This window comes from Lithobates pipiens, unplaced genomic scaffold (assembly GCF_037356315.1).
Source record: "Lithobates pipiens isolate NorthernLeopardFrog02 unplaced genomic scaffold, aLitPip1_a1.2 Scaffold_27, whole genome shotgun sequence".
Classification (NCBI taxonomy): Eukaryota; Metazoa; Chordata; class Amphibia; order Anura; family Ranidae; genus Lithobates; species Lithobates pipiens.
The window spans coordinates 34,867,805-34,895,644 of record NW_027507788.1 but is presented as its reverse complement, the minus strand read 5'-3'; the positions used below and the strand labels follow the sequence as shown (position 1 = coordinate 34,895,644).

The 27,840-nt window shown below is 41.5% G+C and overlaps 1 protein-coding gene across 1 annotated transcript; it reads right to left on the bottom strand.

Moving 5' to 3' along the window:
- Positions 1–2,712: 2,712 nt before the first annotated feature.
- On the bottom strand, positions 2,713–17,553 carry LOC143933762 (hyaluronan synthase 1-like). Its single transcript, XM_077456762.1, has 5 exons — positions 17,464–17,553; positions 12,671–13,603; positions 8,762–8,987; positions 6,847–6,979; positions 2,713–4,266 (listed from the first exon to the last, which is right to left on the bottom strand). The coding sequence occupies exons 2-5, from the start codon at positions 13,553–13,555 to the stop codon at positions 3,594–3,596; spliced, it is 1,917 nt and encodes a 638-aa protein (XP_077312888.1). The 5' UTR covers positions 13,556–13,603; positions 17,464–17,553; the 3' UTR covers positions 2,713–3,593.
- Between the last annotated feature and the right edge of the window lie 10,287 nt (positions 17,554–27,840).

The following is a 27,840-nucleotide window of genomic DNA, read 5'->3' as shown; positions in this document are numbered from 1 at the left end:
GTTCTTGATTTCCTTCATCAAATGTAATTATCTCAGAGCTAAGTGGCTAAAGTTTTGTGTTTGTTATAGTTGTCAGAAAGGAAAACACACCAAATGAGTTGCAAAGGATTGGGAAGGAGGGTGATACAGTAGATGAAGCACCTGGATACAGCTGTAAATGACAACCCGTGTGTCTGGGTCTCCATTTTTTTTTGCAAACTGAGAATATGTTTCTCCTATCGTAGGAATCTACAGACATGGGAATGTCTATAGAATTGCATGCGTTAGAGTACATCTAAAGCCATTTTGTAAGAAAAGTTTTGGATTGAATAGGCAAGAGTTGTTAGTTTTATTTTTTGCTGCTTCTGACCCATTGAAGAGATATCCCTGGATTTCCTGTCCTATAGACACAACGGGAATTAATAGTAAATCTCTTCAAGTGTCCGAATTGGGAGACTTCCTATTTATTTATGTTCTGGTGCAAGGGCCACCAGGAGAAATAGACAGAGTTAAGCCATCCATTGGCAGATCGAAATTTGGCCGGGTTCAGCAGGAAGCAGCCAAATTTCAAACTATCTATTGTTGAACTGAAGTTGATCCATTGATTGCAGAACAACCAGCCTGTCAGTATTTTTTTTTTTTACTCCATCACCGGCGGTGTCTAAAGCTGCCAACAGTGGTCATTGTATTGAGAGTGTGGGGAGCATTCCCCATCGGCAGAACACAACAGCACTTCAGGAGCGATTCTCCCATCAACAATAACTATGTTGATGGGTTACTCAAGCAATTTTCCTCCTTCAACCCAAGAAAATAGCATCATGCATAGCCAGCCTTACTTTCCCAGGCAAGGACACAGACCGCAATTAAAACCTGACAGGGTTGCTATTCCTTCCATGCCCTATCCAAAGCTAAAATACATTTTTTGTCTTTATTTATTACAGGTACTTGTATAGCGCCATAAATTTACACAGCACTTTCCATATATATTATACATTCACATCAGTCCCTGCACTTAAGGATATTACAATCTAAGGAACCTAACTCACATTCATACACATGCTGGAGCCAATTTCCCCTTCCAGCATGTCTTTGGAATATGGGAGAAAACCAATGCAGGCATAGGGAGAACATGCAATCTCCAGGCAGTGGAGGACCTAGTGTTGCCAAGCAAAAGTGCTAACCAATTAGCCACTGTACTGCCCACTAGAGATGCTTAACAGATTTTCCTGGAGTTTTTTTCTTATGAATGTAAAATTGGTGAGAGATGGTAGAGTTATCCTTTAAAAAAAAATAACAATTTCATAAAAAGGTAAATTAAGTTGGGCTTCAACTATTAGGTGGCCAAAAAATGTCTAAAGCTGGCTATAGATGGCCATAGGTTTGAATTTCAGCTGGTTCAGCAGAGACCAGCCAAGGTTTGAACTATGTATGGGTAGGTTGATTGTACAACTTGGGTACAACCAGCATGTCAGATTTTTCATGCCATTATTGCCAGTAGCTATAGAGTTTTATCTCGGCCGGGACAACTCCCCACACCCCCACTGCTGGCAGAACACAATAGCTCCACGGGAGGTATTCCCCCACCAACACTGACTGTGTTGAAAGGGGGAATTAGGCTATTTTCTTCTATATTCACTCCCTCTATGGCTGGTTTAATACAGCAATTGGGTGAGGAATGGAAAAAACATTTTCCAACTTGTGAAGAAATGCAAAGAAGGGGTCAACTGCATGTATGCCAATTTAGGTCATCAGTTGAGTCACAGAGACGGGTCTCAACTCTGCCAGTCTGCCTCTCCACCAATGACCAACCTGAAGCCAGCCATAGATGGTTTTAATCTTGGTCAGTTCAGTAAGGATACAACCAATTAAATCTATGGGCAGGCTGATTGTACCCAAGTGGGTCCATCAATCCACTTGGGTACAACCAGCATGTGGGATTTTTACATGCAATTTTTGCCAGTGGCTATAGCCATTAGCAGTAATCACTGTGTTCTACCGTCAGCAACATTTCCCCCAAGCCCCCACAATAGCTCCGCAGGAGGGATTCCCCATCAACACTGACTGTGTTGATGTTGGAATCAAGCAATTCCAACATGGTTGCAAGAAAGATAATCACATCATCTATTGCCGACTTAAAGCAGAGTTCCACCTAATAGTGGAAGCTCCACTTATCTGCATCCCCCCCCCTCCGGCGCCACAGTTGGCACCTTTATGGGGAAAGGGGAGCGTATACCTGTCAAAAACAGGTACCTGCTCGCACTTACATGTAAGGGCCCTGCGGTGACCTATGTCATTTGCAGCCCCTCCTCCTTCCCCCCCACTGCCTTCTGGCAGACACACACAGGTCCCAGAAGACAGTGGGACCATTCAGAAAGCGCAGCGCAACTTGTGCATGCCCAGTGGGAAACGGGTGGTGAAGCCGCTAGACTTCACTTCCTGTTTCCCTTAGTAAGGATGCTGGGGCCTGCACCCAGAGCCGGTAGACAGGTCGGCTTCGGGTGCCGACATTGAGGGCTCCCTGGACAGGTAAGTCAGCAATTACAGTATTTGCAGCTGATGACCTTTAATTTTTTTTAATAGAGCCTGGAACGCCTCTTTAAGTTATTGCACAACGGTGATGTCCTTCTAAAAGTAATTGTCTAAGAACTTTAGTGTGTGCTAGATACCCCAGCAGAGTAACCAAGTGACAACAGCACATATCCAAATGAGTAAAACACATACAACATGAAGAAATAATGTTAAATATTTAATAGAAACACAAATAAATAATATAAAATTTCATAAAATCTATGTATAGTAAACAATATATGCACAAAAAGTTGCAAAATTATCATAGATGTCCACAAACACAGTAGCAGAGAGCACACATCTCTATTTTGTTCAAGCAGCATTGACATCTATGCTTTGCCCATTCCCACCTATCTTTTCTGTGTAGGAGGAGGAATAAGTTGAGAGGGCTTACATGGTGCAGCATTTTCCTAAGTTCAAGTTTTTAGAATCGTTTCCTCTACTTTAGGGAATAGTCAGAACTGGCTCGAGAGTGCAGCTGCTCAGCCAGTTGCCTGTTGCTACCAGCTGAAGATGGTCTCTGCACTGTACCCAACATATAGTCAAGTCAGTATTTCATATCTCCAGTCTCTAGTGATTTAGACCACACAATCTCTAATCGCTTTAGTCTCTATGGCTTGTTGAGCTTGTGTTCAGTAAAGTTGGGTTCCAAAGACAGTGCAATGTTTAGAACATATTTGGGTTACACAGGTAAAATGTTTTTTGTTTTTTTTCAGTAACTGCAGTTACAATCTTCCTTGCTCCCATATATTTAAAACTCTTTAAAAAGTTGGCTTAAAATATGCAAGAACTAAAGAAAAATTTGGAGAATAGGCAACATTCACAAAAGCAGAAACAAGCTGCGTTGGAAAAAGGTCTTCAGCCTGAAGTTTGCTTTACTTATAGAAATTGCTTTTACTTATTCTCCTAAACAGCCTACAAGAGGACACAGAGACTTCAGCACATTGTGGCATTGGCCTTCATGGCATACAGCACCTCCGCTAATACTTCTGGTAGTATGTCCTTTATACGCTCTTGGATCTATCGTTTGTGGTCTGCTTGCCTTTTCAGTTCGTGACATCATAATAATCCTGCCTCTTTCTGCAAAGGCGCTTGATCCAAATCCAGTAGAGGATGATCATCAGTAGCCAGTAGCCAGCATAGGCAGCAGAGCCATAGATCAAATAGTTTTTCTCTGCATCAATGAGACGGCAATCTGTGCACAAAGACATCATGATGACGGTGTAGAGCACACCAGCAAAAAGGATCGACCACCAGATGGACAGAGGTAGAAGGGGCATATAGTTACCAACCATCTTCTTTCGTCCCGATGTACCCCAGCTGCTCTTGTTCATGGTAAGAATGGCAAAATACTTTGTAGGAAGCAGTCCAGCCATGTAGAGTACGGCATAGAGGGACATGAATATCATGACCATGTTGCCTCTTAGGAAGCAAGCATACAAAGCCTTGACTAAAGCAATCAGTTGGATAGTGATAAGGACCCAAAGGATGTCCCAGAGATGGCAACTGAAGAACAACTTAATGACTGTGATTGTGACAAAAAATGGAAAGACACCAGCAATAATTGACTCATAGGTCATCCAGAGGTGATGTTTGTGCCACCACAGAGCGTTGTAGAGCCACTCTCGGAAATAAGATTTGGTCCATCGTGTCTGCTGGTTCAGCCAACGCAAAAACTGGGCAGGTGTTTCAGAATAACACTTTGAACGTGCTGTGTACCTAAAACAAATAATGTTTAAGATTAGTCATTTGAAACATTTATTTTAACCCTTTTCTTGTCTAATTTATATAGTTACCTTAGTGTTTACTACATTTTACAGGTTCATTGATATGTTATGTTAAGGTTCCTGTTTTAAGCGTAACTGAAAAATCCTTACAACAAAAACAGTCAAAATGAAAGGAGGTCTACCGGCTGTCGTATCCCTTACCCAGCAATATTGGGGCTTGTGAGAGTGCAGACCGGGGATGGGTTTGTCCAGATCCCAGACATAAAGTCAAATTGAAGGGGGGTTTCCTGACTACCACACACTCAACCCGGCCGTGTTGTAGACAATTAAAAGCAGTCTCAACTCAATCCATTGAAGACATGCCTCCATTGCATTCCGTTTGGGGCTGGGGCAAAACAAGTTGGGGTCATGGCTTCAATGGACTGGTCTGAGGCTGCTTTTATCTGTCTCCAACATGGCCAGGTAAGGGGTGTGGCAGTCAGCAAACCTCTTTTAATTTTGACTGTATGTCTTCAGTCTGGTCGAACCCATCCCCAGCATGCACCCTCACAAACCAGCGAAATCCTTTTAATGGGACTCCATAAGCCTGAGCTTTAACCATGGGTAACAAAATGGCCAATCTAGATTTTACCATACAAATATACCATATAAAAAAATCAGGACACTGTAGACATGCTTACATAAAGGGAAAGAGCACGGGACTGACTTCATCATAGTCCTGCTGCCCCTTCATTGTCTTATTAGCAGGCTAATGAAGGAAGCAGAAGCAATACTTTTTTTCCTATAGTCACTCATCTGAAGGGTGAGCATACCCAGCATGATTTTAGAGGGAGAATAAGCACATGGAGCCAATCCATTGTGGGCATGCCTATAAGAGGAGAGAGCAGGGTGACACAGAGATGAGCTCATCAGTCTGTTGCTTCTCCTTTTATTCTCCAGTCACATGTTGTAAGAGAGGCAATAAGAGTGCCAAACCAACTTGCTCCTAGGAGTCCAAAACCTTTAATGATACCACATTAAAACAAAAGGCAGCCAATGCATTTTGGGAGCGCCAGAAATTCCCCTTCATTGGGGCTAAATTTGAATGATGATGGGGATTTCGGGTGCCTGAAACACGCCATCCTATTTTCTCTATTACACTTGGATTTTTCAATTAGGGTGACTTCTCCTCCGGAGTGGTCTTCTGTCTTGTGGAGAGCTGAAGAAACCAAGCCAATAAGTTCTAATAATAGGGTGGATTTACTAAACTGGTGAACTCAGAATCTGGTGCAGCTGTGCATAGTAGCCAATCAGCTTTTAACCACAGCTTGTTCAATTAAAAGTACGTTTTTTTTTGTATTATACTTACTTAGGTGGATGCAGCATTGGTCTGATGCTGCATCTGTCCCTGCCACCTCTACACAGATAACCGAGTGATCAAACACCGCCTATGGCTCAGATTCCCACAGATCCCCGTGCGGAGAGCTGCTGCCTGTCAGTCAGCAGCTCTCCTCTCTGCTCCTCCACGCTCATTGGGATTGAGGTGTGGAGGGGTGGAGAGCGGCCATCTCAGCGTCTATCAGTCTGGGCACCTGGCGGATCCAGACTTTATTGGCATGATGATGCACTGCCTGGGCTGATTCCAGTTACTTCAGCAGAGAGCGGACTTCAGACCATTCTCTGCTGAAAAGGGGTCACAGGAGTGCAAAACGAATTGCAGTCCTGTGACCCATAGGAGAAGCCCAGCCAAACGAGTAAAGCCCGGAGTTCTCCTTTAAGCTTTGGCAATAAAACCTGAAAGCTAAATGGTTTCTATGCAGAAGTGAGCCTGATTTTACATTCTCTAGCTTTAGTAAATTTCCCCAAATGACTTTTTCCATTGACTGAAAATTTGTGTCTCGCGCTTATCACAGGGTGGAGCAGGGAAAAAAAACTTAACTTTTAACTGCAGCAGAGACAAATACGGTAATGCCGCGTACACACGAGCGGACTGTATGGCATACTTAGTTCGTCATACAATCCGACGGACAGTCCGTCGTACTTTCCACTGAACGGACTTGACCACACACGGATGCACAAACAGTCCGTCGAAAGCTTGCGCGATGACGTGTACAGCACGTACGACGGGACTAGAAATAGTAAGTCCAAGACACAGCAAAGCACCCTTCCGCCGTGTAAATCCTTTCTGAGCATGCGCCATTCTTAGTCCGTCGAACTAGCATACTGACGATCGTACTGTCCGCTGAAACCAAAGTACGACGGACAGAATTTCGAAAAAACCAAAATACTTAGTACGCCGGACTGCACGCTGAAAAAGTCTGCTGAAGCCCACACACGAGCGGATTGTCCGCTGAAATGTGTTTCGATGGACTAAGTAGGCCATACAGTCCGCTCGTGTGTACGCGGCATAAGTCCTGCACTGTGCTGTGTGCCAGAGCTGTGTACATCTCAGGACTGGTTGGGCAGAAATACAAAAATCCATTAGGAGGTACTTTAAAATAGCTGCCTTATACATATTTTAACTGTGTATTTAGGTGTTTTCTTGAAGATCAGCTTTAATATGAATGACCTTCCATCTTTGTAGAATACTTACTTAGTAGCATAGCCAATACTGAGCATTCTGTTGGTCAGATGTCGGTCATCACCAAAAGTGCAGTGGCTTCCCAAGAACTTCTGATTGTACCAGGATTCGAGGAAAGTCTGGAGTAGGTCATTACGATAGAGCCCTGAATAGTCAAAAGAATATATTGAGTATATTGAAGAATGCAGATCAGTTATCAGGTGTGTTCAGTTATGACATGCATCATATAATGCTGCAGGCTGATCATTCTGTCTCTTCTGCTGAATGTTCTGGCATACTTGGCAGCATTTCACAGAAGGATTTATTGTTTTTCACTCTGGATAATTGCACTAGGGCTATTCCTACATGCGTTTCCAGCACTGCAGTGTATGAATAGAAAACTTTAGCTGCTTTCTGGAGTTGCAAATGTATTTATCCATCAGGCAGATGGTTAAAGTGGTTATAAACCTCATACATGAAATATGAACAGAGCATATCCCTCTATAGTGTATGCATGTCTTAATACAGAGTAATACATTTCATTTCTGTCTGCTGTCTCCTTCCTCTGCTATCAGCATGAGTCACTTCAGTCAAGTTTTCCTGACACCAAGAGATAAAAAGGTGACAGGAGAGGGAGCTCCAACACACAGCCTGTGATTGACAGCCTCAGCTCTGTTCCTGTGTGCTGTAGATAAACAGGTACTATTTATGTAGGAGGATTTGTTTCATCTCTGTGTAATATCTGAGGCTAGCCCCTTCACTGGGTATATGTCAGGATTTACAGGAATCAGTAGAGCTGGGTGTAAGGAAATGTCTGAAAGAAGTCACGCTTTACTCTATCAAAGAGTCTATCTCAGCATGGCTCATTTCAGAAATCAGGGCATTGTGAAACCAAGGCTCTCAAATCCTACCCTCTCCATGTGCGCATTTTCTATGTCATAGGTCTCCAAACTTTCTGAACAAGGGACCAGTTTATGGTCCTTTAAAATGTAGGGGTACGGACTTTGGCCATTGGGAGTAGAAATTGTCCTGGCGTCAGTGGAAGTAAACAATGTGTCTTTCCTATTGGGGGGAGTAATAGTGTCCCATCATTGATGTCAGTGGGAGGGATAGTGCTCCATCGTTGGTGTCAGTTTGATTAACAGAGCCCCATTGTTGGTGTCAGTTTGAGGAACAGTGCCCCATCCTTGGCATCGATGGGAGATATAGTACCCTATTGTTGATGTCAGTAGCAGGAATTACGCCCATTGTTGGTGTCAGTGGGAGGAATCGTGTCTAATATCAGTAGGAGGAAAAGTGTCCCAAGGCCAGGTAAAGGCAAGCAAAGGGCTGCATTCAGCCCTCAGGCTATAGTTTGGAGACCACTAGTCAATGTCAGTGTTATGAAAGTTCATCCCTGTGGATCCTGATTGTTGTACCAAAATCAGAACAACTGAGAGTTATGGCCAACAAAGTGGTTTCTGAGTGTTATTAAACTTTTTTGCTGTTGAACGTTTGCATTTCACCTTCCTATTTGTACATTAACAGTTTTGCCAAGGCCAATGGATTAAAAGTAGGGGAGATGTGATGCTACAACCTCTAATCAAAATGCATACGACAGGATGAATTAAAGCCGTCTATGCCAGGACAGACATAGTACATACAGTACCAGCAGTATAATCAGAGAAGAGAACGTCTGGCAATGCGGTGTAGGTTAGCATACAATTCAGAAGACTTTATTGATGATCCAACAAGAAACTAGGGGAATTCATTACTCAAAGAGGCAATCAATTCCTTTGGTGTCTTTTTGGATCATCAATAATGCCTTCTGTATTTTATGCTAAGCTGCACTGTGTTGCCGGACCTTCTCTTCTCTCCTTGGCCAAGGCCAAGTCTGGACCTCCAGTTACTATACTTGGAAATTTGACAATTAATTCATCTAAATTGACAGATTCTTATAATAACTTACCAAGAGGACCACTTATGCAGGAGACACAGTCAAAATAAGACTGGCAGGCTCTTTCCACATTGAAGGCAATCCAGTACCTCAGGCTGCTCATGAAACTGATATAGGAGTCTGATAGGTTCAAAATTCGCACATCCCCTCCCACAGCACCATAACGGTCATTGGACTCAAGCACTTTTACAAGCTCGACGGTGGCCAGTGGTTCCAATTTAGTGTCCGAATCACAGACCTGTTTTAGAAATATTTGAAAAAAAAAAGTTAGTTGAATATTGTTTTATTAGACGTCAGAATCTATGTTGACTATGTGACTAATAATAATAGAAGGATTGCAATTGCATTGGTGGTCATTGCACATGAGTGATGAATTCATAACTGCCTATTGTTACGAAACCCCCAGCAACCTTTGAAGAAACCCTTGGGTTCCATGGAACCCTGGCTGAGAAAAGAAAACCCTACTTTTTCCACAATAAAATAAAAATGGCGTTAGATATTTGGATATACGTTAAAGATTTCCATTATTCCCTCCCTTCTCTTATTCTAGTTCGGTAATTTAGGCAAACAAAAAAAAACGAACTTGTTTGCTCCTCAAGGGTCACACGCAGCATATTCATTATAGAATTACTGATACAGAAAATGTTTTTTTTTGTATAATTTCATTCATATGTCTTCTATGAACTGCCGGTCAAGTTGAGTCTCATAGTCTGCTCCTATGCATGTCTCCTTCAAAGGCAAGAGCTCATCCAACTCTAGCAGCAGACATATTGGGGGTGATTTCCACCTCGATGATGTTAAAGGCAATGGCTTTGATTAGATAATTAGTATTCAAAAGATCAATGAATGTTGCTGTGAAATGAGCCATTGGGGAGTATTTGGAGATAGGAAAGCAAACTAAGCATTCCATTTTGAATCTTCATTTCTAGCCAAATTACAACATTTACGTCATCCACGTTGTTTGTAACTTGCCCTTCTAGCATAACACCCAGTACAACTTAGCTTGTTTTCTTGTCTGATTGCAACAATGGTTCAAGGTTTGAAGGCTTGCGTTGACTAATATATAGGAGCCATCGTGGTGTTTGTCATGTTTGGGATTAGATTCAATTTAAAAGTGTCAGGGTTTGTGACAACACCCTGTTCATTCTGGCAAACTTCCAGGTTTGAATAGGAATGGACATGTATTCTAATGTCGGCGCTTGTCGTTTGGCTGCATTTTTCCACCGCAGCAAAAGAAAGTTAAAGGCCATGTATATTGAACTTCAGTTATGAGTGTTCACTTGGCTGTGTATGTGGTTTTTATTGCCCAGGGCTCTTTACTCATGATCCTACATCTTAAATTTTCCTACTAATTTATGTCTTAGGGGTCCTATGCTCTAATGCCAACATAAAGTCCTGTTAGGGCAGATGATTAAACAGCAATAGATTGACAGATAGGCATAACTTTAATGCTGCTCTTGGCCCCCCTCCAGTGCTGCTAGAAAGACAATGCTTTGGGTCATGTGGTCTTTGCTAAAGAGGAGGATTGGCCACTTTGAATTCAGATCCCCTACTTTAACAAAAATCACCAGACCAAATGCCTACATTTTAGTTGTATAAACTTAATGGTTAGCAGGCCTGCCTTGCAGCACTAGGGTTCTCGGTTTGAAGCCCAACCTCATACTACTGGTATGTTTGCATGCTCTCCTTGTGCTTGCGTGGGTTTTCACTGGCTACACCGGTTTCCTCCAGCATTACAAATAAATGCTGGTAGGATAATTGGCTCCTGTCTAGTAAGTGTATGCATGCATTTGAAGAAGAAACCTTAAGGGCAGGGATTGATGTGAATATGCAATATGTAAAGTGTTGTGTAAATTGTTGGGGCCTTATAAATGCGTTAAATAAATAAATAATATACTGGAGGAAGTCTATATTACTTCTATTTCTCTTTTTAATAATCTTCAGTATTCTGCAAGATTGTTAACAAGGCTTTAAGGTAACATTTGAACATAATTAAAATAAATTTCTAGGCAAAACCTGCAAAGAGTTGTTAAGCGCACGATTGTAACAATAAAAGGTCACAAAATGTTTTGGCAATCATAAAAGGCTAAATATGCCAGCCAGGATCCAGGAAAATTTCAAGCTGGAAAGTTCTGTCCACCACAGCTAAAGACATAGTAAGAAACTAACTATTCAATCAAGAATCCTTGATAGAATGCATTAAGGTAAAAATCCTTGAGACTTAAAGAGGAAGTAAACCCTGATGGGTTTACTTCCTCTTTTTTTCCCTGCAAAGGTAAAGCATAATGGACTACTATGCATCGCATAGTAGCTCATTATGTGTCACTTACCTGACACAGGAGCCAGCGAAGTCGCCGCTGTCACCTGTAGTCCGCCGCATCCATCTTGGTTGTGGTGTCTCTCGCAGCTCCGACGAATGACAGCGGAGAAGCCGCGATGACGTCACTCCCGCGCATGCGCACGGGAGTCGCGTCTCGGAGCTCCGACGCTGCCATTCGGCGGAGCCGCGATGACGTCACTCCCGCGCATGCGCACGGGAGTTGACAAATTAGGCAAATCCATTCTTGGACTTGCCGCATTTAGTGCGCCTGCGCGCCGCTGTCTACGGCGCATGCGCCGTAGACAGCGGTGCCCATTTTCGGGCAAATATCTCCTAAACCATATAGGTTTAGGAGATATTACTTGGACCTACAGGTAAGCCTTAATCTAGGCTTACCTGTAGGTCAAAGTTGTTTGGAAGGGTTTACTTCCATTTTAAGAACCACTTTAACAGGGGAAAGACTGTGGGCATTGGGACTAGAAAAGGTCCCAACATCAGTAGGATTAAACAATGCTACATCTTTGGTGTCAATGAGAGGAATAGTGCCCCATTGTTGGTGTTATTGGGAGGAATGGTGTCCCTTCATTGATGTCAGTGGGGGGAATTATGCTCCACTGTTGGTATTAGTGGCTGAAAATAGTGCTCCAAGGGCCAGATAAAAGCAACCAAAGGGCTACACCTACTGTAGCTCCAGGACGGCAGTTTGAAGACCACTGGTGTACAGTACAAACAGAAGTATTTGCCAAGCTACATATAGATTTGATAATAATGTAAAGTGAATGAGGCATGGGAGACACTCCTGAAACTCCTGAAACTCCTACATCAAAAGACAAATGCAGACCAATACAAGAATAACCTTGCTGCTGCCTGTAGGAACCTTTGAGTTTATAGCTGTCATTAGACAAGACATTAAAATGGCCTGTTGAGGGGTAACAATGCTTCTACTTCTTTTCATAATCTAGTTCCAAATCTTTAGCATTTTGTAGTGTTCTGAACACTTGTGTATATATTCAGAATGGCAGTATATAGGACCATGTGGTAAACCTTAGCAACCAATAAAAAGTTGAATTCACTGGAGTAATTTTAGGAATGTAAAGTTGTAGAGTTACTGTACTTTGCACTTCACAATTTTACTGTCTCTGTTTTACATCAAAATTAGTGGTAATTCAAATCTCAACTCAAGGCAAAAAGCTTCATACACAACTGAAACTTATGGGAGATGTTGTTGACCTGACTTTTCTCTACTACAGTTGATAACACAGTTGGTCACCTACCTGTCCCCAATCTTTGATTGGGCAGTGAAGGAGCAGCAGCAGACTGGGCTGCCCACAACCTGCGCCACATTGATTCTATAGTATGGGGATGCCCCATTCAAGTCTAGATTTTTACCACCACAGCAAGGGGAGTCCTGACCTACCAAGGAGGAAGGAAAGGTCCTGAGGGGATGGTGTCATTGTTTAACAATTTGTGAATGTTCATCCAAAAACTCAATGGGACCGCAGTTGAGAAACAGTGATTTTGATTTAACACTTTCCAGATAAAATAAACTTACTGTATTTGTTATATAAAGCTTTCAGTGAACTCTTGTAAGTATTGCTTACCTGAACATAGTCCACACTGTCTCCAAGAGCTTTGAAGGCTGTATACATGACTTCTCTCTTTCCACCCCACTTCTGCATGATGCAGACACATCTATTTTTCCTGATGACATCCTCAACGTCTTGCCTAGTAGGGTCCTCCATTTCGATATCTGTATAAGCAGGCAGTGCTTCCTCTTGTAAAAAGTCACCAGAGTGGCTACGATCGTTCATCTCCATTGCTTGAGCAAATTGCCTTTGATTTACCATGTTGTCATAATTCACATCACCTTCATAGTGCAAGTCATTGATTTCATAAATTACATTCTGTCCTGGTTCCTGTGGGTCAATCCACTGGATGTTGGTGTTTATTTGCGTATCATATACACTATCGTTATCGTAAAATTTCTTAGCATTGTCTTTGTCCCAGTGATGATAGTTGTTTTGCCAATTATAAGTCCCAACTTCTTCATTGGCAAAAACCTCCTTAAACATGTCCATCATGTATTGGTCATCAGGGCTGTTGCCATCAATAACCATAATGATTCTTAACTTATCGGGAGGGTATTGTGTGTTCTTGATAGATTCAAGGCATTCACGTAGGTAGACGGGGTCTTCTTGGTAAGCAGATATGGTCAAGGCCACGCTTTTGGTGTAAGAGCAAGGGAAGCCACCTCTTCTCATTTTCCGGTGTTCAAGGAAGGCAAAGAAACTTTGGATCACAAGATGCACCGTCAAAAACGCCCCGTAAATTCCGAAGGCCATGATTTTATACTCATCACGGGCCAAGGGGATACTATCGATAAATGCCCATAGTACTATTGCCAGCACTAAAAGGGCAAATGCAAAAGTCACTACCCTACGAAGTGCACCGACCCAGGGTCGTTCATCTTTTTCTATGTCTGCCATTTTTGTTTCAAGGAGCTCCCAGAGCTTGGGGAGCTTTAAACAAGGTGTCTAAAAGAAAAAAATAATAATAGTTCAACGCTTGCATATCGCTTGTACAATCGGAATTGTATCATGTTTAAAGCACTTGAATTGGACTTAATTACAAACTTTAGGTTTACATAAAGCGGGGAAAAAGTAAGAACGTCTTTATTGGCTGTGACCCAGTTGGAAATATTCCTTCTTACTGTCTCTTGCTGTGATCAAGATTTGGTCCCCCCAGGGACAGTGTTAAAATCCTGATAGGGGTTTCAACCCTTGCCTACTCTACTTCTGGTATTGCTGTATATGCCCATATTAAAGATAATTTTCACTACTTCCTATACCCATGACAGCCCCCTGAATAAGAAATGAGCGAAAATCTTTCTAATGGAGACACAGACAGCAATATGTATCTGAACAGGGTCTAACATTTGGTCCTAAACCAAAATAAAAAATAAAAAATGTTATGAGCTTTAAACACCATCCAACCATACTGGGTTTGTCCAACCTAGTATAATAAATGATGTTTTAAAACCCATTTCCCTAGCTAATATATGACACCAGTTGAACCTTTCCGATAAGGTGTATTACTTCAAACAACTAAGATCCCGGTCCAATGCATACTATACCTGTTCCTCTTCCACTTTCTTTGGTCCACTATTTGTGGCAACTCAAAATTTTTGGATTTTACATCAGGCAATGGTCACCAATAGAGGTAGAGAGGGTGATAAATCATTAACGTGTAGGCTTAATCTACATGTTAATGATTTGTATCTGTGTAGCCTTTCTTGCAGTCTTTATTAATGGATAGCCTCAATGTGGATTTCCACCTTTGCAGCCAAATTGGGATTACACCAACTTTATATTTTCTTACATGCTCTCATTGAGTTCACATATGAGTCAGGAACCCGTGCATAATCAGGTTTGTTCCCGACCTGCACAACAATGTGCTGCCTTTTAGCAGACGTTCAGGTGATGTCATTAACTCTTAATGGCACCCCATGAATTGGCAAAACGCCTACATTTTCTCTCCTAGGTAAAACCTCATAGCGTAGTTCCCTGTGGTGCGTTTTTAAATAAGGTTCGGGAACTTTTTGAATAGGTTGCTGTACCCGCAACGTGCGTGCGCAAACGCGGACGCACATTTGTGAACATAGGCTAACATAACTTTAGCATTTAAAATCTGCTGCTTACTATTTTACTCTGGCCTAGTCTACCTAGCTTTCCCCTTCTATGTAATGTTGAGGAGGGGGCTGGGGATTTATGTCTACCATAATTACCCAAACTGTACTGTGCTGGCAGGTCTATTAGTCCTAAATTAGACGTGCACACTGTATGTCCTAACAGAAGATTAAAAGATCTCAAGGCTTGGGTGGGTACATCATATGTTAATGCATTTTTAATCCTCTGTTGCTAAATTTTCCTAAATACGCACATTGTAAGCTATTACTATTCTCGCTGTCTATAGAGATCTGTGTTTAATCCTGCTCCTAAGAAACAACTAAAATGTAAGATATACTGTACCTTTTATATTATTTTAGGTGTGCTGTGTGAATGGGAACAAATAGTAAGAGTTTCTCAAATGTGGCCAAAAATGTGGAAATGCACTTCAGTGAATGGGATTTACTCATAGGGGTTGCTTTAGTAAAAATTGGAGAGTGCAAAATCTTGTGCAGCCTGGAAACTGATTGGTTTCTATGCATATTTTTTTGCACTCTATAAAGAAAAGAAAAGAAAAAACCCATAGACGCGACAAGAGGGTGGCAATTTACTAAGCATTCAGTCTCTTTATAGCAGCTGTTCTTAATCAGGGTTCCTCCAGAGACTGCTAGGGGTTCCTTGAGCTGAAGCTGATGAGCATTCCATTTGATGGTGCCTGCATTATTCCAGGGCCGACGGCACTTGGCAAAGCCAACTGCACGTCACCAATGATCTTTTTTTAAGTGACATTCTTCCCACTGACCACTAATGCAAGGGACATTCTTCCCACTGACCACCAATGTAAGGGCCTTTTCTTCCCACTGACCACCAATGTAAAGGGCATTTTTTTTCCCAATGACCACCAATATAAGGAGCATTCTTCCCACTGGCCTCCAGTGTAAAACATTTTTCCAATGTCCCCCATTGAATTGTTTTTTGCCAGGGTTCCCCAAGACCCAAAAAGCACTTTGTTCCTCTGGAGTAAAAGTATTGAGAAAGGCTGCTATATAATACCTCCAGCAAGGTTGGTCATTGCCTTATGCTTTAACAAGCATTATGCAGTAATTTGGATATACCCACTAACTGGGGATTGATTTACTAAAGGCAAATACTGTAGGCTGTTGACTTTGCAAGGAATTTTCTCTTAGCTTTAATAAAGTTACTTTACAAAGAATACCCAATCGCATGCAAGGAAAAAAAAAAAAAAAAAAAAACTTTGCTTGCATTGGATGATTTATTGATTGATTAATTGATTGATGAAAGCCAGCAGAGCTTCATTTCCTTCACTGAGCTAACTTGTGGCAATTTTCAATTGCTTTCTTTAAATTTTAGGTCAAATGATCCTGAAACAATCAGGTTGTAAATGCTTGGTTGTTTGTCATGAGCTTGCGGCACATGTGCCATAATTATTGACTTTTTTCCCTTCAATTTTTTTATAGAATGAAAAAAGTCCTGTCAACATATGTTATGATCCAGAATTTACTAGTCATTTTTTGTCATCATTATCATAATTTCATATCTAAATAGACTTTAAGTTAACAAAATAAAACACAAATGTGACAGTGCCATTATCCCAAAAAAAACAAACAAACAAATATGACTGATAATAATTAATCACATAGAAGAAAACGTGGACATGAAACCGTTTGCTATGTATCCATATCTATCTTTCTATCTATCTATCTATCTATCTATCTATCTATCTATCTATCTATCTATCTATCTATATATCTATCTATTTATCTCTAAAATAACATTTATTATATTTTATAATTTCTGTTTCCACAATATCCTGGAAAAAAATCTTTACTGAAATTTGTTATGAACTAGACTGTAAAAGTAATTTTATCATCTTTGTCATGCATTCAATATTAAGGCTTGAACAAAAAAAAAAATAATAGAAAAAGAAAAATGGAAAGCATGACAGTGGCGCTATTGCAAAAAAATAAAATAATAATAATAATATTCTCAAATATTATCAATCGTCCAATCCACTACAAAAATAGGCCATGCAGACAGGCTATCTATCTATCTATCTATCTATCTATCTATCTATCTATCTATCTATCTATCTATCTATCTATCTATCTATATAAAATTATGTTTAAAAATATTTTATAATTTCTGTTTCCACAATATCCTGGAAAAAACTTTACTGAAATTTGTTATGAACTAAACTGTAAGTAATTTTATCTTCTTTCTAATGCTTTCAATCACATTTAGGTTTGAACTTAAAAAAATAAAAAAGAACAAGAAACAGAAAAAAAGGTAAGCATCACAGTGGCGCTATTGCAAAAAATAAAATAAATTAATAAATTATCTCAAATATTATCAATAGTCCAATCAAGTACATAAAAAGGCCATACAGACAGGCTGTCTTATAACTATCTATATAATTATCTATCTATCTATCTATCTATCTATCTATCTATCTATCTATCTATCTATCTATCTATCTTTCAAGTCCTCACTGAAATTGAATATGAACTACAATGTATAAATATTTTTAATTTTTTATGATTTTTAATCAGACTTGAACAAAAAAAAAAGCATGCATGCCTGTGGCATTATTGCAAAAAAAAAAAAAAAAATACATAGAAAAATATTAATCCCAATTATAAATATATTGTTGAATTTCTATAATAGAGAAGCCCGAAGTGACTGTTTAGTTTAGAAATAGTCAAACTTACCAGATAAACTGGGTTTTGCTGTAGCTCAGAGATGTGAGTGTGTCTGCAGACAGTTCTGCTTCTGGCTGGTGAGGCATGGACTATGTAAATACATGGGACACACCTTGAACACGTAATACTTGTTCTTGACGTTATAGATTTTTTCTCCAGTAAAAAATGACTTCATCATGCTAAATTAATCCCTGATCTTCAGAAAAAAAAAATGTGATGAAACAGATTCAGTTTTAGTAACCACACTCTGCTTTTATGGCACGACGAGCCCCAGCGTTGTACCTTGCCCTGGCAGCTTTTCAGGCTGACTGCCGAAGGTGCCAACTTGGAAAGAAACATTTGTGAGAGGGCTTTTTAAGAAATTCAGTCTATATATTTTCCAGATCAGTGTCTCCTGCTTTTACATATGTTTAAATGCATTCAGAAAACATAATTTGCCCCTGGACGCACAGATTTTTATTTTCTCCAAATGCAGGTAACCTGAATGCAGCTAAACACAGGTAAAAGCTGAGTTTGAATTATGCTATTTAAAATCATTTAGTGCCTGTAATACTCTATAAATGCCTTCAAACTCATGTATGTCACTGCTAGTGTAAATCTTACTCACTTTTCTAACTTTGCTGTTTATAAATCACGGTTGTAGAATGAGATTTTAAACACACTCCCAGCCGATATAGCTCAACTGCCCCCGCCATGTGTCGCCGGGCACCAATGTCCCACCCGAGGATCTGGGCTGGCATGGCAGGAGTCAAAAGGTGGACATTCTTACTGCTGCCATCTTGTCATTGGCATTTGGTGACCTAACCCAGCGAATTGGTAAGTAGGAGGTCTGTGCTCTTTTGACCCCTCCTGCCAACCAACCGTCCCCCCCCCTTTGCCCCCACTCTTCAAATTACCAACATATACCCATTTTTGTATTTTTTGTTTCAGACATAATAACCTTGCATCTGCCCCTGAAGAGAGAGCAAAAGACACGCGAAACGCGTAGGGCACCATCGATGCTTTTTGTCATGTTTTACATTGCTGGGTACTCTTGCAGTGTGTTATCATTGTTCACACAGTGTTTAATTTATGCATGTACAACCTATTATGATGTATTTATTAATTGGTTAATCCAGTGATTTTCAACCAGGGTTCCTCCATAGGTTGCTAGGGGTTCCTTCAGCATTGGGCAATTTCTGCCTCTCAGATAAGTTTCCAACGACACCATTGGTCTTTTTAGCTATCTGTAAGGAGATAATTCTTCCCAATGACCACAAATGTAAGGACTATTCTTTCCACTGACCATCACACTAATGTATCATGAGTTGTAGATCTCTAATTTTTAGCAGGGGTTCCTCGAAACTGGAGAACTATTTCAAGGGTTCCTCTGTGTTGAAAAGGTTGAGAAAGGCTGGGTTAATCAATTTAAATGCATTTTATCATTTGTCAATGGATGTGTACTTAATGTAATGATTTGATATTTGTCTTTGCTTTTGTTCTTAACTTGGCCACTACCCCAGGTAATGCACAATGGTTGCTGTTCCCATTTGGTTATGTAGCACCTTGTAATTAATAAATTGATTTCATTAAAAAATTTTGTGAACATGTGCCAAATCTCTCCCGCCTCACTTAAAGTGGTGTTTCCGGCAAAAAAAATAAAAAATGAGTAAAATTCCCCCAAAAAAATAAATAATAAAAATTGGAAAAAAAAAACATTTTTAACTCACCTCTAAATGCCTGTTGCTAGTGGGTCCCTCGTAGTCTGCCTCCTTCAGTGCCCGGGCACCCGGTGTCACTTCCCCTCGGCGCAGTCAGTCATCTGGGACACATGACAGGTCCCAGATGACTGTGCGGCGTAGCACGTCGCTCGGCGCCGCTCGCGCATGCGCAGTGAGTGCCCGGCTGTGAAGCCACAGCTGGGTGCCCACAGTAGGAATGCTGGCGTTGCCAAGCAGAGGGGGGACGAGCGGAGCTTCGTTGCCCCGCATCGCTGGACCCTGGCACAGGTAAGTGTCCGATTATTAAAAGTCAGCAGCTGCAGTATTTGTAGCTGCTGACTTTTCATTTTTTTTAAGGGGCACCCCACTTTAAAGTCCCAGGGCTTTTTTTCTTTTTTTGCGCATTTCAGGGATGGAGGCGGTAGAATGTTTTTTCCTGACCTTAATTTCCTTTTCTAAAGGTGGAATGGAGGGAGACCAGCAAACGTCTGTTCCAGTGTTGCCAACCTATCAGATTGAAATTTACTGACACAACACCCAGAATTTACTGGCACAGCCAAGTTTTTACTGGCATTTCTAAAAGTTACAAAATGACAGTTTTAATTGCAAATTAGAGTATTAGAGCTACAAACAAGTACAATATGCAATTAGCAGTACGATTTAAGGTGGATAATAAGGCAAAAAATGTATTTCTTATTTTATTTTTGATATAGTAAGTAAGTAGCTCAGGGACAGGACTCAGGAGAGCAATAAATTCGAATGGGCGGCACACACACATAAAACTGACTTTCATAGTGACACTGACAGCAGTGTGCTGCAGCACAGATGAAGATGAGACCTCACTGACACATCCCCCTCCTGAGTCACAGATAGTCTCTCTCCAGGCCAAGTGGTCCCTCCAGTCTTAACAGCACTGACGGTCCCGGTCCCGGTCCCAGCCTGCCTTGCTCCCATATCGCAGACCCGCACACGAGGCTCTGGCCGCTCTGCTTGGCTCCATTGCACTCTGACATCACATGACACTCTCAGGCACCGCCTCTGCCAGAGCCTCCCGATCACACTGTAACAGTCACTCGGATGGTCATAGCCGCCTCTGGATATTTTACTGGCAACCTTTTACTTTTACTGGCATTTACTGGCAGGAGAAAATTGCCTCTTTTTTACTGGCTGCCAGTAAAAATACTGACGCTTGGCAACACTGATCCGTTCACTGATCTCCCCTCTGGTGAATGAACCCAGAAGTGATAAATATTACATTATTTCCATGTTTGGCTATCCCTTTCTTCAGCTGCTGTCATAGCTCCCATCTGTCCCTGATTTCGAGGGACTGTCCCTGATTTCAAACAAAGCCCCTCCATTCCTCTTTCCTCCTCAATTGTCCCTCATTTTGGTCTGATCCTTACAGTTGTAGATAAAATGCACTTTTTATCTTTCAAAAAGTGATTCCCAGTGCTAAACCTTTCATCCAATTTCTAAATTGCTGCATTTGTACATTGCACTATTCAAAATAAAGTGCTAGTGCATAAATACATCAAAATATCATCCAATCAGATAATGGGGTCAATTCACTAAGGCCGCGTACACACGCGCGGACTGTTCGCCCAACTTTGTCCGCTGAACAGTGTTTGGGCGGACAGTCCGCTCGTGTGTGGGCTTTCAGCGGACAGTTTCAGCGGACAGTTGGACGGACAAGGTTTTTCGGAAATTCCGTAAAACTGTCTGCTGAAACCTTGTTTCAGCGAACAGTCCGCTCGTGTGTAGGCTTGTTCGTCAAACAAAGTTGCGCGCATGCTCAGAAAGGATTTTCACGCCGAAAGCTATAATGCAGTGTATAGGACGTCGTATTTTTCGTCCCGTCGTGCGTGCCGTTCACGTCATCGCGCACGGTTTCAGCAAACTGTTCGTCCGTCGTGTGTGGCCATGTCCGTCCATGCTAAGTTTGAGCGGACTGTTTGCCGAAACTGTTGGACGGACAAAGTTGGGCGAACAGTCCGCGCGTGTGTACGCGGCCTAAGAGTTAAATAACAGCCAAAAAAAAAATGTGGTAAAATAACGCTTGCGGTAAATCAGTTGTGAAAGTGCAATTTACTAAGAATTTAGCGTTAAATATCGAATGCGGTATTTGCCCGATTTTGCGGTAATTTAGTTAGTGGTAATTATTTAATTCAGTAATTTACCACATTAAGCTGGTTGCTAAGGAGCAGGCTGGGAAGCCAGCCGCCGAGTCCTTAGCAACGGATGACTCAATGTAAAGAAAACATGCCGACCATTAAAATTATGAAAAAAAACAGTGTATGGTCCCACCCCAGTCTTTACCAGGCCCTTTGGGTCTGGTTTGGATTTTAAGGGTAACCCCACTATCAGGGAACTCACCAAGACCGAGATGCTGAGAGCGGCTCCCCTTGCAGCTAAACGCACTCTACCCCTGGAAGTGGTACAGAGGGTATAGGGCACAAAGAGGCACGAGTCACCAGCAGGCTAGATGGGACTTGAGTGAGGATCACAGGTAGAGCTGGTACACTGTGTTGTGGTAGGCTTTGAACCAGTTTGGAGTAAGAAGCCCAGCTGGGGCTCTAACCCAGCGGATCCAGTAAGTAGAGGCAGAGGAGGAGTCCTTTGAGGAAGCTGGGGGTCAAACACAGGTAATCAAGTAAAAGCAGTCCGTAGTACTAGCTGGGTCATACACAGGAAGTCAGGCAGGTGAGGGGGGAGAGAGTCCTTTAAACAAGCCGAGGTCAAAACACTGAAGGCAGCTCAGCTAGAGTAGAACAAGTCAGGGTCAAAGTACTGGAGAAGATCAGAGCAAGTGAGGGTCAATCCGGGTCACAACAGGTAATCACAAGATAGCAGATTACTGAGGCAGGAACACAGGAAGCTCAGAGACAAACCAGAAAATAAACATGAGACTGAGCAGCCTTTTATAGGCCAGCAAGGAGATTCAAGTTATTCGCGCTTCAATGTGCATGCGCCAGAGCGCCGATACTGGCAAGTCTGTTTCTGTTATTTCTTTGACACCCACCCTGCCCGGCAGGTCAGGAAAGGGGAGGGATGAGTGGGCGCCCCCCCTACTGAACCATACCAGGCCATATAACCTCAAGATGGGGGGGTGAGTGCTTTGGGGCAGGGGGCTCTGCCCTCCCTACTCCAAAGCACCTTGTCCCCGTGTTGATGGGGACAAGGACCTCATCCCCACAACACTGGCCAGTGGTTGTAGGGGTCTGCGGGCAGGGGGCTTATCAGAATCTGGAAGATTCCAACCCCCCCTCCCATGTGAATGAGTGCGGGGTACATAGTTCCTCTATCCATTCACCAAGGTAAATTTAATAAAGGAATTGTCAAAAACTGTCTCTGTGTTTTTTTTACTTTTTGACACTTTTTTGGTGACTGGGTAGGGGTACTATATACCCCATACTTATTCACATGGGGGAGGGGGGCAAATGAGGGGCTCATAGTGTAGTAGTTTAGAAATGTCCACATCTAATACAATTACTTAAAAAAGACATATATGAAATTACATGTATCACAGAGAAGCAGGAACAAAACCCCGATGTGTTTCGTCCAATAGTACATCATCAAGGGGTAATGGAGTGTAGAGGTATACTCCATTAACCCATTGATGACGTCCTATTGGATAAGTGATTGTCGTTCCAGGTGAAAAAATATATATTAAAAAATAGTGATTTCCTAGAAGCATGTGGAATTCAATAACATTTTTAAAATGATCTTTATACCCAGATTTAAAGGAAAATTTCAGGAATTAAAGAGTTAGTAAACCCTCATTCATTTTTTTTACCTACATTTAAGCTTATAATAAAGTTTACCTGTAGGTAAAATGAATATCTCCTAAACGTTCATCGCTTAGGAGATATTCAGTGACTCTGCAGCCGGCAAATGTGCTCTGAAGGAATGGCATACTCGTAGCTGTTCCCATTCAAAGGATATCCACAGTATCTGAAGCAGAAGAAACAAATGTTGAGTTGAATGGAGTGTGGAAGGATTAGAAGCCTTGTCAGGTTTTTGTTAGTGAAAAGTCAATATTTAGCCATAAAAGTTAACATTGGTAGGTTATCATCCCTTGGACTACAATGGAACAACCAGAAACCCCTACAGAGGATAAATAAGACTTTAAATGTAACCTTCCTAGTGTTATACATGACTCTTTATGACATAGCACGTTATATAAAATAGCTTTTAATGCATACAAAATATAAAATCCAGTGTAAAACATACACCCCAAAAAGTATTATATCTTTAATCTAGGCACATCCGTTTCTGTCTATGCATTTTGTTGACTCTGCTTCTTCTCGTGTCAGCAGTGGGAAGAAAATATTCCATCAGGTCCCCTATCCAGCCTGTAGAAGGGTATGTAGGGTCAGAAGGAAGGGACCAATAAACCTCTGCAGGACTCACACCCCATTTCTTATGGAGTAGATCCAAATCAAAATATGTTCAGATCCTGGGGTATTCATAGGGAGATAGAGACCACCCAACAGAATGGACACCCAGATTTAAGATCTCCACGTAGATCTGCCACAGCGACCTACCAAAGAACAGTCTTGCCGATGGAAGCACATCATTCCTGTGGTATTCCATGAGGTTTGATTTTCGACAAACGGTAAACCCAACTCTGTTTTTTAATCGTTTTAAAGTTAAAGCCCTGATCATCTTTCATTACTGATAATAGAGGATAACTATTTTCCCACCTCCTGTCTATTTGCTGGGTGTCAGATAGAACAGAAAGTGAGGGGGACACCCCTTCCCACAAAGGGGACACAAGCATCAATATAGACACATTTTTTTGTAGAATGAGGAAGGTTTAGAACTTCTTGAGATTTTACTGCTGTCTTTGTACTCATTCAGAATATTTCACAGTGAAATTGTGGAATAGACCCCCTCAAGAGCTGGTTCTGGCTACCTCAGATTATTTAAAAAAAGGCCTGAATTCTTTCCTAAATGTACATAATTTAACTGGATACTAAAATGTATAGGTAAAGTTGATCCAGGGAATATCCAATTGCCTCTCAGGGAATCGGGAAGGGATGTTTTCTCCTGCTTGAGCAAACTGGATCATGCTTTATTGTTTTTTTTTTTTGCCTTCATCTGGATCAAATGTGAGTGTAGGATTGTGTATATGGGATTTTATCATTTTTTCCCCCTTCTGTTGGTTAAACTGCACTAGACTAGCAACTAGACTATGTAAAAATTTTTACACATTTCCTGTCTTTTTTGAGTCTTACAGAACAGGCAGTAAAGGAAAATTCCCCCACTTCCTGTATTGTTCATGTGTGTCAGGTAAAGTCCCCCCCCCCCTACAATGGATTCACAGGCATTGATAAATAACATTTTATTTCTGTGACCCCATGAGGGAAATTAGCTCTAATTTCCTGCTTTGTTGTTGGACACCATACAGAAGAGGATTTCCTCAATGGAATATAGGCATTTAACATTTTACAAGGTTGGTCAGGGTTGAGTTTTACTAAAGAAGCATTTAATCCATACACCTCCTTTAGCAAACATAAATCCCCAATTAGTACAAAGAAGGCCACGGCTCAGCTGGAGTGTGTCATACTGAATTTGAGTCTTAAAAGATTCTCAAAGTTAATGCAAAGAGTTACTTGGTAGGCTGAAGCCACTATTGTTCTGAAAGAATCCCGTAGCTAAGAGGCCTTTTTTGCCACAGCATTATGGCATCTCCGATGACAGATCTCTTTGGCAAGTTCTGACTTTTGTCCTAAAGTGAGACTGTGCTTTTCCCTAAAGGTCTAAATGTAACATCTCAGAATCCAGCCCCCCAAGGCTTTTTCATATCTGGAAAGTGGTGGGACTTCATTCTGCAACCTCCGGCTCTTGCCCTCCCCCTCCACTTGTAAACAGAGAAGCTTTCTGTGTTTACACATGAGGAAGATTTTGAAGGGGGGGGGGGGGGGCTGTGGAGTGGGATGTGTGCAGAGGTAAAGGGGTGGAGGAGAGTGGGGCAGAGGTCAGAGCAGAGGACAGGTGGTGGAAGCCTATGAAAGAGAGCTGAACTCTGCACTCTGTATGTAGCACACCGTTGAGCCTAGCACTCTGTATGTAGTGCACTCTTAAACTCTGCACTATGTACAGTATGTACCACACTCTTGAACTCTGCATGCTGTATGTAATGCACTCCTGAACTCTGCACTCTGTATGTAACACACTCCTGAACTCTGCACTCTGTACGTAACACACTCCTGAAGTCTGCATTCTGTACGTAGAACACTCCTGAACTCTGCATACACAGTCTTACAGATACAATCGGCTCTTTGAGGGCAACCATAATGCTGATGTGGCCCGCAATGATATTGAGTTTGACACCCCTGATCTACACATATGTGGACAACCCTCTAAATTACTCAATGCATAAAGCCAGCTTCATAAAATGATGGTTTAATGAGTTGGGTGTGAAGGGATCTGAGTGGCCTTCATGAAGCTCAGACCTCAACCCTATTGAACACATTTGGGATTAATTTTGATGACAATTGCGAGCCAGGTCTTCTTCTTATCCAACATCAGTACCTAACCTCACAGATGTTTTTTTGGGGGGCTAAATGGGCACACATTTCCAGAGATACAATTAAAATTTCTGTGGAAAGCCTTCCCAGAAGGATGGAGGCTGTTAAAGCCTTAAAAGAAAGATGGGATCAATATTAATGCCCATGGCTTTAGAACTGAATATCATATAGGTAAGACGGTCAGTTGTCCCAAAACTTGTGCCATATAGTGTGTATACACTTTATATATCATGCAAAAATAGAAAAAATATGTTCAAAGTTAACAATTATTTTTCTCCAGTTTAGTACTCAATTACCAGAACACAATTGTTAAGTGTTATATTGTTCCCCAAACTATACATTCATAAATATATTAATAATGTTCCTAGAGAATATGATGAATAGCAATACATCAGCGCAGGAGTGAATAAAAAAACAGGAAAACAGGCAAGACTGAAGAACAGAATAAGAAAAAAAAAAAAACACCAGAAAAATTGTGAGCAGAATGATCTTGTGTTTTCTCCTGGTGGGATCGGGCGACGCCATAGTAGCAAAGGCTTTACTCCCCTGCTAGCCTCTGACATTGACATTGACCCAAAATTCCAAACTGTGTCTCTGTAAACCACCAAACAACAATGATGACTGGCTGTTCATAGTTAGAGATGTAGTGATCTAGACAAAAGCCATATGTTTAGTAGAGTGTTGGATTGGTTACGTAAAAATCTAAAAAAAATACTGAACTTGAGCATTCATGCACACTGACAGACACATGCCAGAATCCTCCCTGTACCTTCTGATGACCTTCGTGTCATCAGACGAGGAATGCAGTTGGGTGTAAAACATGATGTTCTTGTGTTCTTTTAAAGAGAACACTTGATATGTCATTGGCCTTCCTTCATAAAAATTTGTCATTGTCACCATTACATGATCATCGATAAGATTGGTCGGTGATGGCGTACATTCTCCACCTCCCCCTTTGACGTAGGCAGGTTGTGTCTACCCCATGCAGTAATGACATTTTAGAAAGAAAGGTTCAATAAAAAAAAACTATCAAGTATAGGCATGGTAGGTCAAGTGTTGAAGACCCCATATTATAGAAAAAGAAAAGAAAAATACATTAGTAATGAGCAAATTTGAGATTCTTTATTTCACTGAAACTTTAGCGAAAGTAGGGGGATTTTGGTGACATTTTGATGAAATGCATTGGAGTCAATGGGGAAACTAAAAATAAGGGGGGGTTTCTCAAGCCTAATTTGGAGCAGTTGCAAAATAATTCAAATTGCCCCCTCCTTTCCTAACAAAAAAAAACGACTGCTTGTTTTTTGTCTAAGGGATAGGATAACACAGACTAATATGTACCTTAATCCACAGTCCAGCGGTCTTCCTTCCTACTTCTTTCATTGATAGGTTCCCTAAGTCTGTGATAGGGTCTCACTTTGGCCTGAACACACAAGAAGCTGTCACATGACAGCAGGCCACTCTCCAAATGCCCGCCCTGCAGCTACGCGTCACAAAGGGACAGAGATGCTGGTAAAATAATTTAATTAATGTGACCACATGGCCAAGTGGCCTTTTGTTCAAATATGGCCATGTAGTCATATTAAGTTATTGATGTTACCGGCACCCCTGCCCCTTTGTTACAAGTGGCTGCAGGGTGGGCAATTTCATGGTCACAGCTCCTTGGGACAGGGGCCCGCTGTCATGGAACAGTTTTTCTTGGGTTCAACCTGAACCTTAGCTCATCCTTACTTATCACCACCTCTCTTCCTGTGCTATCGTTTGCAGTGTAGGACTGCCACATTATCAGGATGAGATGTGAACGCTTGTAGTAGTGCCTGTCCACATTCCATAGTAGGTAAGGTTGAATAAAGACCAGTTCAACCTGTGTAGGTGTATGTGTGTCAATGTCAATAATCAACACCAAAAAGATGAGGAACATAGGTTAAGGTAAGCGTTAGATGATCACTTGTGAGCAGAAAAGTGAGCAGTGAATAATTCCTGTTACGAGTAGGATGAAGGAGACATTTTTAATCATGCTGCAACTTCTGGAGTCAAGCTTTAAAGCAGTGGTGATACCATGATTGCAAAGGTCTCATTTGTGACCAGACCTTGGAGTTCTGTCATGGTGGGGGGGCCCCAAGACAGGAAGAAGGGGGCCACTGCAGAACACATGA